Here is a 19,399-nt window from a genome sequence, read left to right on the forward strand (position 1 = left end):
AACGCCCTTCACTTGTGTGAGGTATTGGGGCCTCTTTAAGAAAACAAATGCAAAATTGCAAATCCAAGATTAGGTACAAAAGTACCTCATTTGTTTAGAATGAGGACACAAAACAAGCAACAAGTTCATAAAAGGTAACAAATAGCACTCATTATCAAACCCAGGAAAAATCCCCTCCCCGGTCAGAAGCTGTGCCTATGTCAGGCAGGGGCTGGTGAAAGAAGCAGCGGGCGTTAACCAGGACCCTGGGGAAACTGAGGCTGGGGTGTGGGGAGGGCATGGGGAAGGGGTGAGGGTGGGCCCAGGAAGGGGTGGGCTGCCTGTTCAGCTCCATCCCAAACCTGCACCAGGTGGCCCAGCCACAGGGGACTGGCCGCTTTGGTGTCCTCCCCTCTTCCCCCACCATGGGCCCTGCTGGGAGGGGGCCTCCCCCACCAGGGAATGCAGGCGTCAGCACTTCAGACTCTGTCTAACCGCCATCCCCACCCCCCGCCTCCCACCCTTCCCCTCCAGATGTGGGCACAGCTGTATTTTTAGAACAGCCAACCCCGAGGACATTCTTTGCTTCTAATTAAGATGGCTTTAAATCTCCTATCCTCAATCAGCTCCACTGTTCAGTCCTCAAATATCAAAGGGTGGCCAGGAGGGGCTGCTCGGCTGGTTGTTGCTTGGGGTTTCCTCTTTCTTTCTTAGTTTTTAATCGTTAAGTTGGAAATGTGACCCAGAACTGGAGTGGATGCCAGCTCTGAGGAGGAGGGAGAAGCTGGATTTGGGGTAGAGCCTGCAGGGGCTGCCCCTAGGCCTTGCCCTCCACACTCAGTCAGGCTGCAGCCCCCCCGTGTTCACCTACCCACAGGCAGGGTCTGTCTGGAGATCAAGAGAGGGCACGGTACCTGCCCTCAGGATGCTCAGTGCAGGCAGTCAACAGACACACCTGGGGCCTGAGGGCGCAGGGCCTGTGCAGGGGGCAGGTCAGTTGTCATGATGTCCCCATTTTACAGGTGAGCAAATGGAGCATGGAGAGAGGAAGTACCTGTTGGGACTGCAGGTACCCCATTGGTATCAGCTGCAGCCAGGCTTGTGGCCGGCCTGCTGTGCTTGGTGATGGCTCACTGCCCACCCTGACAGCCTGGTGCCCAAGGTCAGCTGGCCTCTGAACTCCAGCCAGTGCCTCCTTGGGAGGCTCCTGGTGTGGAGTAGAGTTGCCAGTCCAAGTGGGAGGAACAGGGAAGGCTGCAAGGAGGAGGGGCCTTGAACCACTCCCCAGCCCTTCCTGGAAAGCACAGCTGACAGATGAAGACGCTGAGGTCAGAGGGGAGGCAGTCGGGTCAAAGCAGGTCAGCCCACCCACCACCCACCCGGTGATGGATGCCCAGCTGATGGGCTTTGAAGGAGAGACCAGGGACCATGGGGGCCAGCCTGAGCCCAGGCTCCAGGGGTTAGGCCACCATCCAGACTCCTGTCCCACCCCTCATGGAGCAGAGAGGGGAGGCACACAGCGAGGCAGAGGCAGGGTGGGCTGGGTGTCAGACCTCCGAGCTTCCGACCAAGGCCCTGCACCCCCCACCGCTCCCCCCCAGCGGGGCGCGGTCTGGGTGCGCCCGACCAAGAAAGCGAAACCACCTGGGGCTCATGGAACAGGGGACGCCCGGGCTCGGCCAGGACTCGGCGCCCAGGGGCGTGGGGGCAGCTTCCCCCGGAGTTCCCCGCACCTGGCGGGGCCCTGGCTCAGGCCTCTTGGTTTCCCTGCCACCGCGGAGCCCCGAGAGGTCTGGCGACCCGCCGCGCCAACTCCCGAAGCGCGGGCTTTGTCGCCCCCTCGCGGCCGGAGCCGGTCTCGGCAGCGGGGACGGATCCCGGCAACTGGCGGGGGCGGCCCGGGAGGGCTAAATGGGGTCTGGAGGCCGAATCCGGGGGTCAGGGGAGTCCCCGGGCCCGGGTAACAGTGGAGGCACCTTCTGGGGCGGGCTCGGGCCGACGAGGCGGCCTCGTCGCTTCTGCGCGGGTAGGAGCAGCCGGGGGCTCGGTGGAGCGCGGACCCGGTGGAGCCCTCCAGCCAGCTTTGCTGTATCGATTACCTTCGGTGCGAGCCGCCGTGTTCCCTGCCTCCAGCTGAGTGCCGGGGGCGGATCCCCCTATTCCCCCCTCCCCGCCAGCTCTGGGCCTCAGTTTCCCCATCTGCAGAGTGACAGGCTCCGGAGTGTAGGAGGGAGCGTGGGTCGTGGCTCCCATGGCGGAGGAGGGGCGTCACCACCCACGTTAGCCTCCCTCCTGGAGGTCCTGAGCACTGGTGGCTGAAAGCAGGCCAACCCTCCTCCCTTGCCCCTGTCGCAGCAAAAATAGACATGAGAATTTTCTGATAAATAAGGAAAATAAGGAAACAATGAACAGGCTGGGGAAACTATATAAACAGGCCTGAAAGAGTTAAGTAATCTTGGTTATTCTTCAGCTATTACTACTAATAAACACTTGTAGCTAGACTTGTCCTTCACAAAGCTGATTACTCTCTGACTCCATACAAATTACCCTTTGCACCTGGCATTTCTTCTCCCTCTACACTCCCTTGTAGCACTCTTCATTTCAGAAAGAAGGTCACCAGCCGATAACTTCAGGGACACCAGACCTGGTTGCTGAGCAGCCTGATGCCAGCTTTGGCCATGAATTTGCAGAAGAAAAGAAATGCAAGACCTTCGCTACTTTTGATCCTTATCATATACCCCGGACTGCAAGCCCCACATATAAAATCTTCTCCGATTCCCCAAGGAGGGGGGCACAGTTCTTGAGGCGCTAGCCTACTGTGTTCCCCTCTTGCCTGGCAAAAGGAATAAAGCTACTCTGTTCTATTTCCTCCAAATTCTGTCTCCTTATTTCTATTCGGCATCGGTGGACAGGGAGCCAAGATTTGGTAACACCCCCACCTCTGCCTTCTCACCAGGGAAACCAAGACTGGGTGGGAATCCACGCGCGAAGCTCCTCGGAGGAGGAGTCGGCACGCGTGGGGGTTGTCTTTCCACGCTCCCCTGACTCAGGCGTGTTTTGGCGGCCCCATCCCGTAGGGTCTGCGCTGGACTTGGAGATCTGAAAGCCCAGCCCCGACTTCCAGCAGGGCTGCAGGGGGCGGACACAGACTCCACCTTGTGGAGTCTCAGGGACGTTGAGAGGATTAGCTATCAGCACTGGGCAGCCACAAACACTCACAACCTTGACTTTCACACACTCAAGGTTAAACTCCTGATTAATGTTTGCCAAAGAGAAACCTCAAGCTCCCTTGCTTAAGGATAATAATTAGTGGCTGGGGAGCCCACGCACTGGGGGGCTGACTCCAGCGAGGTGTCCATGGGGGGGGGGTGGCGGGGAGGGAGCGAAGAGGGTATTATCACAGCAGTGGATCGCCTCAATAGATGCAGAGATGCAGAAAGGCGTGCACTTAGCAACTGCTAATATTTTATTTATTGTATCGATATTTTTCCTTAAAAATGCATGATGTTTTTTAGAAACTTTTAAAAGTTCAGGGCAGCAAAAATAAAACAGTATCCCTTCTGGTGTATGTCCTATCACAGTCTTTGCTCAGATGACTTCCTAGGGTCACTTTCAGGTCTATGTTTCCATGACCACAAATAGCATCTTTGGCAAGTCTGGTTTCGATTTGGCCTTAATCCACCTCCTGGATTCATGAAGGACCTGAGAAGCCCTGAGAAATAAAAGATTAATCCTGCCCAGTGGACCCGGTGGCTCCTCATCTCACAGGGTTCACTGTGCCGGACTAATCTTGTCGCATAGGCCGGGCTGGCCTCTCACGGAATGGATCCCCGGGCTGCAACCCGAGACTGGGTCTCCCATCCGCGTTCCAAGTCACTGGCTCTGCCAGGACGGACGGATGAGAGCTCTCCAGACTGGTGGGTCTACCTTTTGGCCCTCCTAATCCTGTCCCTCCTCCGGGGGGAAAGGGCGGGGACACCTGTACTAGAGGAGAGTGGGGATGTCTGTGCAGAATCAAGGGCTCGGCCCTCATAGTGCCTGGGGACAGGGGCCTCCCGGAGGCGTGCGGGGGCGCCAGATTCGGGTGAGAGGAGGCCGGGCAGAGGCGCCGGAAGGGGCGGCGGCGGAGGTCCAAAGGGGAGCGCAGCAGTGACCGGCTGAGAGTCACTCCGGAGGCGGAGGCGGCAGCGGGGGAGGAGACGAGGGGACTAGGGGCCAGGGCCGGGATTTCGGGGGAGTCTGGAGTGCGCTGATCAGAGCCGCCGGCCAAGACATGCGAAGGCGGATTCAGGGGTTGGCCGTGGTGACTTCGGACCTGAGCCCCCTTCCGATCTGCGGAGATGGGCCACAGGCTCGGCCGAGGAAGGAGTTAGTGGCTTTTCCCCTTCAGAGCTGCAGAAAGGGAGGGATGGAGGATGAACACGAGCCGCCGTTACAGCCTCGGACTCAGGTGACCCGCTCGCGGGACCCCAGCCCCCCACCCACTTTACGCCCTGTGCGCCTGCGCACGTGTCTCGGCCGCGCGCTCTGGCTAAGGTAAGCTTTGAGCGAGCCTTCGCAAACGCCCACTACGCATGCGCCTCCCTCTTCCACGCCGATCCGCTTTTCGCAAACTTCTGAATTCCGAGACCTGCCGGCCCAGGCTTCTCGGATGAGGGATTGCGGACTGGCGTGCACTCGGGAAGGCTCAACGAACGCGTCCAGTGTACAGAAGTATCTGATCCTTGTTTGCACAGTGGAGCTAGGTGCTCGGCCCAGACGAACAAGAGCAGGTGTTCACGCGCAGTGTTGGGCTGGGGCGCAGTGTGCGGGACCTGCGCACCGGCCGCGTCCCAGGAGAGCATCCCTCTGGTCCTCGTGCGGGCCGGACACGCCCCCAGAAGCAGCAGCCCCTGGGCACTGCAGTCCTGGCCGCCTCATCCCGTCCTGGGCCTGTTTCCCACCTTCACTTCTCTCCCCAACCTTCATCTCCTCCACGCTGGTTCTAAACTCCGTCCTCCCGTCCTGCTGCACCGAGGGGGCGGGGCAGCGGGAAGAGCAAGCCTATACCGCTCACCACCCCACCTCAGGGTTTCCCCCGCCAACCGGCGCTGATCTGCATGGCCCTTCCCCTCACCTCCTTCAAGTCTTTGTGCGGATGTCCCCTTCTCATGGCGTATTCCCTGACCACCTTTTCCAGACATCCCATCTCACCTTCCCCTGCTTTCTGTCTATGTCGCACAGCTGACATACTATGTATTTTCCTTGTTCATTTGTTACCGCCTGTCTTCCCCCGCTGGAATGGTCACGGATTTCGTCTCTTTTGTTCACTACTATATCCCCAGCACCTAGAACTGTAGATTTATTGCCCACAGTAGGGAGGCAAGAAATCTTTATTCACGGACAATAATCACCACCATAGCTAATGTCTGAATGCTTTTCATGACCAGTCAGAGGACTAGGCAATCTCCATGCACGATCTCATGGAATGAAGTAATTTATGCTGTCTTGGAGACCTGCCAGCACCCCTGCCACATGGGCTCAGTTCTCATCAGGTGGTGCGTGACTTGCTGCTTCCTGCAGATCTGCTCTCTTAGTGGAACTCTCACCTCCGGGCAGCCCAGCAGGGTGCTTCCAGTGACTCCAGTGAGACGGGACTCCTGGGTTCTCACCTGGCTTCCCCCTATGGCTTCAGGCTTGGGAGGAAGTTACTTAGACCTTGTAGGAACTTGCGGGCAGCCAGGGTGCCTGTCATAGACCTGCCTGCAGACCTGTGGCAAGATCTTTGGCAGGATCCTGCCCTCAGAGCCTCTTCCTCTACCTCCCCACCCCCAGGCCAGGTTCTCACAATACGGTGAAAGCAGGTCTGTCGTTCCCCCCCCCCTCCCCCTGCCCCGCTGTATCTGCCTCCCAGCTCAGTTCCTGGCTGGGACAGGCACTTGGTATTTCACTGATGAATGAGTAAGTAGTCTTCAGGTTCTGGAAATTCTTCAGAGAGCCCTTAGGCAAACATCCTTCTGACTTGAAACTTGTATTTAAGTATTAAAAAAATAATAAATATGACACAGTGCTTTATATTTGAGGGACAATTTGCCCGAGCAAGAAAGGTAGTATAGAGTTACTAGGAAAAGATCAACAATTTGATTTTTGTATAGTTAACTACTTTGTGAATGTCTCAGAAAATATCTGAGGGAAGCAGTTCACTGCTCTTTGGGAGAGTGGAGAACTGTCAGTGTACACTGGATTTTCAAAAAATTTAATGAGCATGTTATTTTGTAATTAAAAATTATAAGAGAAAAAATATAAATAAGCCTGTGAATCCCCCGAAAAAATACCAACCTAATGATGGGGCATCAGGGCGCTGAGCTGGGTGCCTTGGGGAGTTCTCCCTCCATCTCTAAGGGCGCTGCATGAGGATGAAAAGCTGCCCTTTGTTGTACCAGGTGTGTGTAGTGCACATGCGCATTGGCTGTCCCCCAGCCTGAAGGTAGGCATTATCATCACCAGGGCCAGTGAGGAAGCCACTCAGAGAAGATGAGGGAGGAAGGGCAGAGCTGGCACTGGGACCCAGGCTGCTCTCTGCTGCTCCATGTGCCCCCCAGGCCCCCACACATGTAGGTCCGTGTGGCCCCTCCTCTTAGCCTCCTGGCAGAACAGGCTGGGAGGGAAGAGAGGGAGGCCCAGCCACTCTGATGAGAGAGTTTCACTGGGGCGAGTCACTGTAGCTCAGGGTCTCCTGTCCTGCCAGAGGCAGAGCTTCACACCTGTGGGGCCCCAGCTCAAAGCATTGTCCCCTGAGCCACAGCAGGCATGCCCAGGGGCAGCCCAGCAAGGAGGGCCGGGAATGGCTGTCCATCTCAGGAAAATGCTGTCAGGGGTGAAGGGGCAGCGAGATCCTGGACTCAGAGCAGAAGGCTAGGGGTGCCTCTGCTACCTGCCAGTCACATGACCTAGGCAACTCCTCTCTGCCTCAGTTTCTTCATCTGCAAAGTGGAGCCATCATTGCCTGGTTCAGATAGATTGCAGTGCTGGGATTGGTGGAGGCTGTAATCAGGCACTCTGTGTCCTCTCCTCTCTCCTCAGTTCCAGGGCAGGGTCCTGCTCCTGACCATCTGTGCGGCTGGCATTGGTGGGACTTTTCAATTTGGCTACAACCTCTCCATCATCAATGCCCCGACTTCGGTATGTACCTTCTGTGCCCACTGTCACCATCCCAGTGGGTGCTGGGCCAGGGCCAGCAGCTGCCTGCAGCAGATCTTCAGGCCAGCATCCACTTGGTGGCGCTTTCTCCCACATGTCCACCTCCGCTGCGATGTCCCACAGGCCCTGAGAGTTCAAACCCAGCTCTGCATCCTCCCCTGAAACTCGCAAGTTCTCCTGAGTCCCTGATGTCAGTAGATGACTCCACCATCCACCCAGTGACTGGGGTCCGCCCTGACTCTTCCCTCCCTCTTGGACACCAAGTCCTTCCTAACTGCCTCTGGCTTCCAGCCATTTCTCCTCAGGTCTCTTCCACAATCCCAGTTCAGACCCCGTCTCTCCTGCCTGTATCACTGGCCTCCCTGCCTTTGACCTCCCCCTTCTAGATCCTCTCAAGTTTGATCAAACCACTCCCCTGCCCAGAAACATTCTGTGGCTCCCCAGTGCCTACAGGAATAAGGACAGACTCATCCACCTTAAGTCCAAGGCCTCCTGGGATCAGAACCTGTCCACCTGTCTCCCACCTTCGTTCCCTCAACTCTCCTACCAAAGCAGGTTAAACGCAGTTCCCCAAATGCACCCAGCCCTTCCTTGAAGTCTCCTTCTGATGGGAAGCCCTCTCTGCCCCACCTGCAAGAACCCCCTCAAGAGCCACCCAAATGCCATCACCTCCCTGAAGCCTTCCTTTAGCAGTCCCCCAGCTGGAGTCACCCTCCCTCCCCAGCCCTTGGTCTCAGCCTCCTGCTGGTCTCCTCTCAGTGTCCAAGTCATCTTTGAGTCCCCAGCACCTGACTCTGTCCTGGCCTGTGCCGATGTTCAGTAAATGCCTGTGGAAAGGATGAATCTCTCGGCCCCATTGATAGAAGCCACCTCTATCCCACCTAAGTGAGAAGGGCAAGTGTCCTGTCACATAGCTGTGAAGGAGGTGGGGCTGCAGGAAACAGGTCCCAGGACGGAACTGGGGCTCTCCCATCCCTGCGGGGCATCATCCTCCACCCAGTGCAAGAGAGCAGCAGTCACCAGACTCACTTCCTGTCCTGGACTGGGAACCCCCAAACAGAAATCCTCCCTGTTAGTTCCAGAAGAAAGGCTGGGGAAGAGTTTGATTGGCTGGTTTGGATCACATGCTCTCTGATTGGCTGGTTTGGATCACATGCCCACTAGACCAATCATGTGGTCAGGAGGGTGGAGCACTTTGATTGGCCAGGCCTGGGTCAGGTGACCAACTGTATAGGGGGCTGTAATTGTCAAGGGGAAAGAATTTCTCTCAAAGCATGTTGGTGCTTAGAAGTTGGGGATGGGAGTACATTCTGGGCAGAAACAACTATAGCTGCCCAGTCCCTTAAAAGAGGATGAAATGAAGGGTTTAGAAAGGGAGGTCTGAGCTCCATTTGCTTTTTTATTTGTTTATTCAACAAGCATGCGAGTGTCCACTTCAGTGCAAACTTCATGGCTGGAGAAGGATCTGCCCACAGCAGGACACACTCAGGCCTTGCTTCCCATGGGCCATCACTGGCTCCTGCAAATGAGACTTCCTTGGCTTCTGAGGCTTCCCCTACCCCCTTGAATGGTCACCCTTGAGGATTTCAAGCCAATGTCAGGGGAGGCTGGCCCTGGTCCCAGCTCCCCCGGGCATGTCCTTCCCCAAGAGGGACCTGGCGGGCACCAGGCTAACAGCCATTACCCTGAGGTGGCCTGCTCACCTACACCCCCTGGTCATCCTCACGTCCTCCCTCACGCCCTGTTGGGAGGCCTAAGACCAGCCAGATACTGACATTCATCTCTGACCAAGAGGAGGGTATCTGGGTCTTTTGGTCAGGCGTTGCAGCAATCCTGAGGTGCCCCCAGCGAAGGAGCCCTGGGGACAAACACCCCTCCTGCCTTCTCTGTTGCTCTGCTGATGCTCACTGATGGCCAAGTCCATCAGAAAGCTGGTCATCAAGGGAGCCTGCTGATGTGGCCCATACAGGTGGCTTCCCAGGCCAAAAGTGGGGGAGGGGGGCTGATAGTGGACTCAGAGGGGCACATAGAGACTGGCCAGCTCTGAGCTCCAGGACACACTGTGTTTGAAAGAGACGTCACAGTGCCCTGCAGTTGGGTGAGTTCGGCCCTGCCCCGAAGGGAGTAGGATTGCTGGGGAGACTTGCCTGCTCTGCAGAGGCAGGGCCTGTGGGGAGAAGGCCTGTTGTGGGGAGGGAGCCCCCGCCCCCGGGGGGCTGACTGGCATCTCTGTCCACAGCACATTCAGGAATTCACCAATGAGACGTGGCGGATGCGAACCGGCCGGCCGCTGCCCGACCAGCTGGTCCCGCTCCTGTGGTCCCTCATCGTGTCTCTGTACCCCGTGGGTGGCCTTCTGGGAGCGCTGCTTGCTGGCCCCATGGCCATCACACTGGGAAGGTAAGTGCTTCCTGTGGACCCCCAAATGCCCTTCAATGAGGGGCACCCCGGGTGTGGGCAGGATGCCCGGCAGGCCCAGGCCCGAGTCAACTCCTCACCGGCCTCCCGCTCTGCCTGCAGTTTCACCGGGTGACTCATGTTTCCCAGCAGATGTGGCAGAGGGAAGAGTCCTATGCTGGGAGGGAGGGAGGACCCATGGCTGCCAATACAACACACGTTGTCTGACTGTGAACAGGTGTTTTCTCCCCAGTGCCCCGCTTTGTATCCAACTGATGCAGATCTTGGGTCGCAAACAAGAGAGACAGACTGACAGACTGAATGGAAAGCTGTGATAATGCAAAGGATACTGGGGCAGCTCATAGGACAAAAGGAAGTGGTCAAAAGCCAGGCCTGGGGAGGGCAAGATGCAAGGCCACCCTAGCCTGGGCTTTCCTCTTGGGAGATGCCTTCAGCGCATCAGCTCCAGCCTCGTTCCACCTCCTGCATCTTCACTCACTCTCAGAATCAAGGGAGATGGGTTGTTCCTGGCCCATCTTGGGTAGCACGCCTACACCCGTGAGACAGCAGGAGAGAAGCAGGGCTGGGCAGAAAAACAAGCGGCTGTCATGGTCCCCCCACCCCTTGGCTGGCCACCCAGCACGTGTAAGCGCCTTTCGCCCATTATATTCAGCTCCCCATGTGCCCCTCCTCACGTTAGTTGGTTCAGTCCTTCCTGAGACCACCCAGGGCACTGCCTCATCACAGCCACCAGGGACGACACAACGGAGGTGTCCTCCTTGAGTGCAGAGTTTCCACGTGACGACCAATCTGCCAGCCCTGCCATTAACGTGTTGATATTCTGCAATCTACACACTTAATGGTAAACTTAACTGCCCTCAAGACACCTCATGGGAAGAAGAAAGAAGAAAGTGTAGGGGAAACTAATCAAAGAAAAGGAAACTAGTGGATGAATTTAGTTTAAAGCGTATGATCCAGAACCTGGAAACATAGGTAGAGGGCCTGCTCCTGGGTTTTGGAGCTGGTCACTCCAAAACCTGCCTCGGGGACGTCTATCCTCAGGTTTTCTCCTCCTGTCTTGGTTCAGCACTTCCACCGGCTGAGGCTGTTTGCCCATCAGGGTGACCCCCATCTTCATGCTTGGGTGGGCATGGCAGTCCTGATGGTGGGTCCTTCAGCAGGTTATTACCCTCTGAGGTCATCTACTTCTGAATGACGGGGTTCCTAATGCGATACTGAGTTCCATGGGCACCCATCCTTCCGCTTTCACTGATGTAATCTCCTTTGTTGGAAGCAAAATTGCAAAGATAACCTGTTTGTGTATTTAGCAGGAGTATCAACGGCAAGTAACAGAAAACCAGGACTCAGCTGGCTAAAACAAAAGCCAACCACCCCATTCTGGTGTTTATTCTCCACTAGGGCTTAGTGACCAGCCAGGAGTTATTTCTGATTAAGGGGGTAGTAATTCACTGAAGTAGTGGCTTTACTCCAAAATCCTAGGTCTTGCACTGTGATTCTCCTTGGAGGCACTTTGAGCATCACAATCTCTCAGGTCTAGAGGGTCAAGGGGTGGAGCATCTGGCAGCTGGTTTGGACCCACTAGGGCATACTCTACTCACAGCTTCCAGGTTTGCAAATCACCAAGTGTAGGTATCAGATCGCGACATTCACTGTGGGACAGGCTGCCTCCAAAGTAGAAAGAAGCCATCTGAGATTTGTCCATCCTTCTTAGAGGAAGGGCAGCAAGCCATCCCGCACTTTGGAGGAAATGTGCCCTCGCACGTCAGGAACTCCACTGGTGTGGCGGCTCCCACTCTGTCATGCTTGTACGTTCCCATGACGTCGGGTGCACTTGCCGCTTCCTCTTCCCCAGGTCCTTTCAGCATAAAGTCATCAAAGCAGCGGGCCAGCTCCCCATGGAGCAGGTGTGGCCCAGAGCTGGAGAGCTGCCATGTCCCTAAGGAGGTCGGTAAAGGTGCAGTACTCTCCCTGCCGGGCGGAAGTAAAGTGTTTCTGCTGTCGTCTGTGTATTGAAATGCAGCAAAATGCATTCACCAGATAAATAGCTACAATGGATGTACTGTGTTTTTTTGTTTGTTTGTTTTTGGCTGCACCACGCAGCATCGGCATGCAGAACTTCCCCAACCAGGGATTGAACCCGTGCCCTCTGCATTGGAAGCGTGGAGTCTTAACCACTGGACCACCAGGAAAGTCCTGGAAGTACTCTATTAATTTATACCAGTGAGGAAGCCGTATGTGGCTTATAAGTCACAACTGGAGTTACCACTGGATCAAGTTATAATCCACTGTCATTCTCCATTCTCTAGGCCAGGGGATCTGAGCTTTGGCCCATCTTTCACCCCTGTGCTGTTGGTTTGGAGCAGGCCAGCGGCTTCCTGTGGCTCATTTCCTTGTCAGTACATGAGCCATATGACCTCCTGTGGCCTCTCTTGGGTGACCTGCATGACGGCGCCTCTGAGCGCGGTGTCAGGAGCCCAGAGCTGACACCTCATCGTGTGGAGCTGCTGACATGCCCAGTGCCCCTTCCTGTTTTGCCGTCTGTCCCATTGAACCAGCCTCGCAGAGGCCACCCAGCCATGCTGAAGGTTCTGAGCAGTGACTCTGCAATGCATGGAGGAAACGGGAAGGGACTTGGCTCCCCAGGTGTCCCTTCCCTCACTCCGGAAGTCCCTGTTCTTCCTCCCCAGGGTTTCCTTGAGCCTGAGAAATCAGATATTAGGCCCTTCGCTTTACAGAGGAGTTTGAGGAGAGCAATGCTCAATCTGTAGGGATAAAGCCATACGAGTTCTGTCACTTCAAGCAGTGGCGGAGGCAGAAAGGAGAGTAATTTGGGACGTATTGGAGGAGGGGAGTGGGAGTAGGCCCCTGGGGGCATCCCACAAGTGACCCCAGCTACAGTGGCCAACGTCATTTCTGTTCGTGTAGCTTACACTCCTGACTCAGTCCCCTCATGCACACACAGGTCTGATCAGGGCTGGCTGCAGCTTCAGAGAAGGGTCCCCAGGGGTGGTCCTCAGGACTGAACCCACCTCTCTCGCCTGTGTTTGGCTTCCCCAAGGAAGAAGTCCCTGCTGGTGAATAACATCTTCATGATGGCCGCAGCGACCCTGTTTGGCTTCAGCCGCAGAGCAGGCTCCTTTGAGATGATCATGCTGGGACGGCTGCTCGTGGGTGTCAGCGCAGGTACAGTGTGTGTGTGGGGGGATCCCCTCCTGCCTCTGTTCCTACTCTTTCCTGTATCCTCTTTATTCCCTTCATTCATTGATTTGTTTTCCATTCATGCCCACCATTTTTTTGTTTTGCAGAATGATTAGATATGATTTATCTTAAAAGGGTCATATAACTAGGTACTTAAAGTGGATCTAGAAAAATGGAAAAGTTGTAAGGGATGGGAGGGCAAACATCCCCAAATTTAAACCAACAGAAGTCCTCTAAGCCGGGAGCTTCCTGGCAGTCAAGATGAAAAGGCATCTAGGACGAGCTCTCTGATCTTCCCTACAGAAGCAGAGTAGCCTGTTAGGGACCCCTCAGGCTCTGGGTCATGGGAGGGAGCAGAATTTTGAGCGTGTCCACCTGGGTTTTTAGGGGCACCCATCAACAATCCCCCTTGACTCCTACTGTTTATACAGCCAGGTGCTGATGTCTTTATTAGTTAGTTATCTATTCCTGTGAAACAAAGTACTCCACAATTTAGTGGCTTAAGACCAGCAACATTTATTAACTCATGGTTTCTCTGGGTTAGGAACCAGGAGTGTCTTAGCTGGGTGGTCCTGGCTTGGGGCCTCTCAGGAGGCTGTGATCAAGCTGTCAGGCAGGGCTGCAGTCACCTGAGGTTTGGCTGGGGCTGGAGGACCTGCTTCTGAGATGGCGCTCTCGTGTGGTGTTTGCAGGAGGCCCGGGCTCCTCAGCTTATGGGTCTCCCCGTAGGGCTGCTTGAGTGTCCTCACAGCATGGCGGCTGGTTTCCTCCAGAGGAAGTGATGGGAGAGAGGGAGCCCACGTGTGTGCGCAAGGATGCAGTCCCAGTGCATTTTATGGCCTGATCTCAGAAGTCATACACCATCAGTTTTGCCACAGACTACTTATTAGAAGTGAGTCACTCAGAACAGCCCACATTTCAGGGAAGAGGGACCAGGTCAAACTTTGTGCCCTGAGTACCTGGCACAGAAGGAATCCCTCCCTAATTTTCTGTAGGAAGAGTGGGTGTACCTCTGTGGGAGAGCTTCTGGCAATCAGTGCACCCACCTTCCTCCCAGCTCCCCCCACCCAGTGCTCAGAGAGAGGCAGGACCTTGCTGAGGGCTGTTTCCTGATCCCACGTCAGGGAGGGGATGGGGCAGCACTCCCTGACGGGTTCCCAGGTGGATGGTGACCCAGTACTGCGGCCTCCTAGCTTTTGCCGGCTGTCACCCTCTGGGGTGGGCAGTGGGGGCGCCATCCAATTCCATTTTCCCACTGGCTGCCCTGGGTGCAAGGTGCGTCCTCAGGGAAGCCAAGATGGGGGAGAACATGCAGTGGTAGTTGACGTGAGAGGTGAGAGCCGGGGCCGCTGGTGGGCATCTGCTCCCTCTGAGCCCCTCACACTCCTCCCGGAGATGGGGCTTCTCTCTCAGAAGTCCTGGGAGTTGACTGGAGTCCTGCTGGCCCTACATCAGGTGGGCAGGAACCCATCAGAGCGCTTGAGCTGAGGGAGCAGCACTCAGTGCGTGTAGATGATGGGCTGGTGGCGCCAAAACCGCGGCGGGGGCGGGCAGGGTGGGGGGAGGCGGGCCCAAGCGTTGTGGGAGTGCAGCCTGTGGCTGACGGTTGCTGTGCTCATGTCCAGGTGTGAGCATGAGCGTCCAGCCCATGTACCTGGGGGAGAGCGCCCCCAAGGAGCTCCGAGGGGCTGTGGCCATGACCTCAGCCATCTTCACCGCCCTGGGGATCGTCATGGGTCAGGTGGTTGGACTCAGGTAAGTGCCGCCCCCCCCACCCCACGTGCACTGAGAGGTTAGAGGGATGCCAGGGAAAGCCCTTCTTCACCTAAATTTCTCCCCTACCCCCCAAGTGGATTAAGGCGTTGCTTCCTTGTATGAAGGCGTTGAAACCCTGTCCACGTGCATCTGGCCAGTGTGGTGTCAGTCAGCCACACTTGGTGTGAGTCACCCTCTTCTCGCCTCTCCGGATCAGGGAGCAAAGAGGAGAGGGTGCAGGTTTGGGCTTTTAAAGGGAGCGTGTCCTGTTCATCCCAGAAAAGGGAGGTGAGGGCAGAGCCCTGTGCCCTGGGAAGAGCCCTGGGGAGAGGAGTTGCCAGGGGTGAGGTGGGGCCATGACCCTGTCCTATCGCGGGTCCCTACCTGGGTGTCCAGACCCAGAGCTGGTTGGGAAGAGGCACAGGGTAATGCAGACCCTCTGCCATCAGGGGGGCCGGTAGGGGACAGAGCTCTGACAAGGAGGCATCTGGCCCAGCCTCTCCTCTGTCTCCCCAGGGAGCTCCTGGGTGGCCCGCAGGCCTGGCCTCTGCTGCTGGCCAGCTGCCTGGTGCCTGGGGTGCTCCAGCTGGCCTCCCTGCCCCTGCTCCCCGAGAGCCCACGCTACCTCCTCATTGACTGTGGAGACTCCGAGGCCTGTCTGGCAGGTGAGTCCCTGACCTCGGGCCCCCAGACCACCCTTGACCATGGGGCACATCTGGCCAGAGCATGTGGGTCCTCATTTCCTGGGTCGCATTTATTCAGGAAAAGCTATCCCTCTCTTTGTGCCTCAATTTCATGATCCATCCATCCCTTCAGAGCTCTTTATCAAGGGGCTGTCCCAAGCGCCAAGGCAGTAGGATGGAACAGACCCAGCATCTGCCATCTGGGAACCCCCAGGGTGGTGCAGAGAAGGAGCGCCACCTGCCCCCTGCCTGACATGCAAGATGAAGAAACACTGAGTAAGACCTCAAGGGCCCAATGCCAACTGGGCTGATGGTCTTCCCTGTTAGCTATGGCCACAATAATGATGCCGAAGGAACAATCCCAAAATCTCTGGCTTAAAGCATGCAATCCTTTACTGCATCTTCTACTCATTTACTTGCTGGGCTGTTTGCACGACCCTGCTGATCTCAATTGGGCTGGCTCATGGTGTCGGGGTCAGCTGGGGCTGGCCAGTCGAGGCTGGTCTGGGCTGGAGCAGTTCAGCTCTGCTGCACACGCTGCTCCTCGCATTCTTGGTACTGACAGACTAGCCCAGAAGGCAGATCCAACTGCACAAGCACTTTCCAAACCTTTGGTCCCTTCCTGCCCACTAAACTCCCATTAGCCAAGGAGAGTCACGTCACTGAACCCAAAGTCCAGAGATGGGAAAATCCATGGCATCTCCACTCAGGTGGCAAGGGGCGAAGACCAGGGCCCACTAATGTATTCTTCCCAGCTTGCCATGGTGGCCACAATTATTATTCATGTCCCTCCCCTGAGCAGGAACATGCTCAGTGCTATCCGGAAACACCCCCCACCCCCACCAAGTCTCACCCAATCATGGCATCAGGCTTGAAGTCCAGGATCTTAAGATCATGTCAAGTCTATATATGCCTTTTCTTGAGCCAAAGACCTAGGAGATAAACACAAGTCTTCTGCCTCGCGCGCACTCAGCAGACACTGGTGAAAAAATGTTTTTCAAAAAAGAGGCGACAAGGAGGCAGAAAGCAGTTGCCGATCCATAGCAATGCTGAGTGCCCCTGGGAGAACGCTGCCAGGTTCCCCTGCCCTGGGATGGAGAGTGCTCCTGCATGAAGCCCTGGCTCTGCCCCCAGGGAGGGGCCCCCCAGGCCACCGAGAAGTCCTTCCTTTTCTATCACCTTCCTTGACACCAGAAGAGGGCCCTGGAAAATGTACCTATAGAAAACTGGGGCACAGAACTCTTTACATTTCAAACTGTCTTGGTGTCTTTTCATCCAGGCTGGCAGAGCTTCTGTCAATACAACTTTCTCCAAAAATGATGTGAATTTTCTGTGCATTTGATTTATGTGCCAGAAAGCCACACCCACAATTCTTTTCTAGACATGCTTCTCTCTTGCAACCTAATTACTGGAATTTAGGGCATGTCGAGCTGCGGCGGACCAATACCCTTAAGCCTCTGTAATGCCTGTTTTTCCAGCCAGGAGGGTCTATGAGGCACTGCAGTAAGCCATACCCTCGATTTGATCTTTACCCTCAGACCACGGCTCGCTGGCCTTGCTCTGGATTTAGTCTTTGCTCTCAGGCTGTGATTTAACTTAGGACTCTGCTAGATGGAGAAGCTAGAGATGAGAAACAGATTTCTTTTTCTTTTTTATTTAACTAACCTAGCAAGCTCTGGAATAAGTTAAATTTGATTAAATTGTGTTCCCTCTGAAGGTCTTTTTGAGCTCATTTTCCTTACAATCAGCTTAGAATACTCAGGTAAAGGCAGCTAGTTCATGCTTTTGACACTTGGAGATCTCTTTGCCCAAGTCCAGAAGTTCATTAGACCTGTTTTGTTTCTTGCACGTTACACGGGCTTTCATTCTTCCAGCCTCCTCACCGTCCTCTGCCTGGTTAGGAACCAACACTGTACGTCAGAGGTCCTAGTTATGGCGTCACCTACTCCCGTACCAGGGGTTTTTTTAGTCCGTTTTTTTTCTTGCTGCCTAACAGTCGCACCTCCACGGGAGACCAAGGAAGCAATTACTTAGCCCAAGCCTCTGAGTTCTCTGGGGTTGGCTGATGAAGGTTGGGTCTGGCTGGAGGCTCTGTCACTGGTGTGGGTCAGCTGGACATTGGTTGATCTAGGACGGTCCCAGCTGGGCCATCTCTGCTTTTTCCTGGGACCAGTGGGCCAGCCCCACCACAAGTTTTTATGATGATGACAGAAGACCAAATAGAAACCAGCAGGTCTCTTGAGGCTGGATTGGAACACGCGGCACGCCCTCCTACAGCCTAATTCTACGGGCCAGAGCGAGTCGCAGGGCGGAGCCCAGCACCAAGGGGCGGATGTATACACACCTCCTTAGTGGGAGCAACTGCCAAATCCCATGGCCCAGGGAGGGGTGGAGAACTGAGCCGGCAGTGGAGATCTGCCACAATTGTCGTGTCCTGTGTGATGCACCCGCAGAACCCTGAGTTTCTAAAGCCCTGTCTGCTCCGTGGTGCTGTGAACTGATCATCCCTATCAGACCAAGGGGACCCCGGGAAGGCGAAAGGAGGTGGGCGTGGGCAGCTCACTGTGGGGGCCACAGAGGGCCTGGGGGAGGGGAGCTCAGCGTCCTCTGCCCTGCCCCCTCCCCCAGCGCTGCAGCGGCTGCGGGGCCCCGCGGACCTGGCCGGGGAGCTGGCCGAGTTGGAGCGGGAGCGCGCCGCCTGCCAGGGCCGGCGCGCGCGACGCCCGTGGGAGCTGTTCCGGGACCGCGCGCTGCGGAGGCAGGTGGCGAGCCTGGTGGTGCTGGGCGGGGTCATGGAGCTGTGCGGGAACGACGCGGTGAGCAGTCCGCGCCAGGCCCAGGTTGGGGGGGGAGAGGGGAGGGGGAAGGGGGTGGAGCGGGGTCCAGGAGGGTGACGGTGCGCCTCGGCCTCTCGCCCCCCCGCCCCACCCCTCCGGCAGGTGTACGCCTATGCGTCAGCAGTGTTCAGCCAGGCGCGGATTCCCCCAGAGAAGGTCCAGTACGCCTCCATCGGGACCGGGGGCTGCGAGCTGCTGGCGGCGCTGCTCAGCGTGAGTCTGCCTCCGGGATGACACCCCATCCCCCAGCCCTGCGGCGGACCCTTGCGGGTGCTGGCCCTCGGGGTGCTGGCCCTCCGGGGACCGCAGGCCTCGGCGCTAAGCCACTTACACTTCAGGTCGCTATGTTAAAATACGGCGAGTTAGCAAGCGCTTATCGAGCACCTAGTTTGCCGGGCACTCCCACCACCATTTTGAGATGGGGAAACTGAATGAGGTTGAATGACTGAGGTCCTCTGAGAAGTTAATAATGTCTTAATCCACTGAAGCGGTAAATTGCTCTCGCGCCCGCCTCCCCAGCTTCCTCACGAGGCCCCTCCCCACTGCTGGCCCGCAAACCGAGGGACCCGCGACCGTGGCCCACACCAGTGAATCAGTGAGGGCTCCTTTCCTTTGCAGTGTGTGGTGATCGAGAGGGTGGGCCGACGGATGCTGCTGATGGTGGGGTACGGCCTGATGACCTGCTGGGGGAGCGTCTTCACAGCGGCCCTGTGCCTGCAGGTAGCTGGGCGAGGATGAGGGCCGGGCGGCTGGGCCCCTTCTGACCTCCCCTCACCACCCCCCCACCCCCGCCCCTCTGCCTCAGAGCTCCCTCCCCTGGATGCCCTACCTGGCCATGTCCTGCGTCTTTGCCTTCATCCTCAGCTTTGGCATTGGCCCTGGTGAGTGGGAAGAGCTCCTGCCTTTGGGCCCGGCTGAAGGAGCACAGATGTCTGGGTGAAGGATGCTTGGGTGTGCCCTCTCCCCACTGTACAGGCTTCTGGGAGGGAATGGCTGGAGGAGCGCTGGAAGGGCCCCACTTTCCTGTCTGGGACAAGGTTGGGGGAAGGCCAGCCAGGGAGCCCTGGCTGGCAGCCTCCTGTCCCCACTCCTCCTTCCAGCCGGAGTGACCGGGATCCTGGCCACAGAGCTGTTTGACCAGATGACCCGGCCTGCTGCTTACATGGTCTGCGGGGCGCTCATGTGGACCATGCTCTTCCTAGTCGGGCTGGGGTTCCCCTTCATCATGGTAGGCCTGCCCCCCCCTCCCTCCCGGGGGCCCTGCCATAGGTTTTGTCCTTGTCAGCATGAGAACCCCAGGGGAGGCTCCATCCAGGAGGCGTGAGACTGAAGGGGATGGGGCTTATCTGA

General features: G+C 56.6%; 1 protein-coding gene across 9 annotated transcripts in view; it reads left to right on the plus strand.

The window, feature by feature from the left end:
• Window positions 1-19,399, plus strand: part of SLC2A11 (solute carrier family 2 member 11) — a 27,223-nt gene continuing 7,824 nt past the window's right edge. For 2 of the 9 annotated variants that reach the window (XM_082416312.1, XM_082416308.1), the window contains exons 1-11: window positions 3,935-4,429; window positions 7,042-7,140; window positions 9,398-9,558; window positions 12,635-12,759; window positions 14,400-14,529; window positions 15,046-15,194; window positions 17,841-18,028; window positions 18,152-18,262; window positions 18,668-18,769; window positions 18,855-18,930; window positions 19,150-19,277. In XM_082416312.1, coding sequence (XP_082272438.1) covers window positions 4,253-4,429; window positions 7,042-7,140; window positions 9,398-9,558; window positions 12,635-12,759; window positions 14,400-14,529; window positions 15,046-15,194; window positions 17,841-18,028; window positions 18,152-18,262; window positions 18,668-18,769; window positions 18,855-18,930; window positions 19,150-19,277 — 1,446 coding nt within the window. In that variant the 5' untranslated portion in view covers window positions 3,935-4,252. Of the gene's footprint in view, window positions 3,897-3,933; window positions 4,430-7,041; window positions 7,141-9,397; window positions 9,559-12,634; window positions 12,760-14,399; window positions 14,530-15,045; window positions 15,195-17,840; window positions 18,029-18,151; window positions 18,263-18,667; window positions 18,770-18,854; window positions 18,931-19,149; window positions 19,278-19,399 lie in introns of those variants that run through there. The other 7 variants (XM_082416304.1, XM_082416307.1, XM_082416309.1 and 4 more) reach the window with 6 other exon arrangements.

This window comes from Balaenoptera physalus (assembly GCF_965194825.1).
Source record: "Balaenoptera physalus genome assembly, chromosome: 12".
Classification (NCBI taxonomy): domain Eukaryota; kingdom Metazoa; phylum Chordata; class Mammalia; order Artiodactyla; family Balaenopteridae; genus Balaenoptera; species Balaenoptera physalus.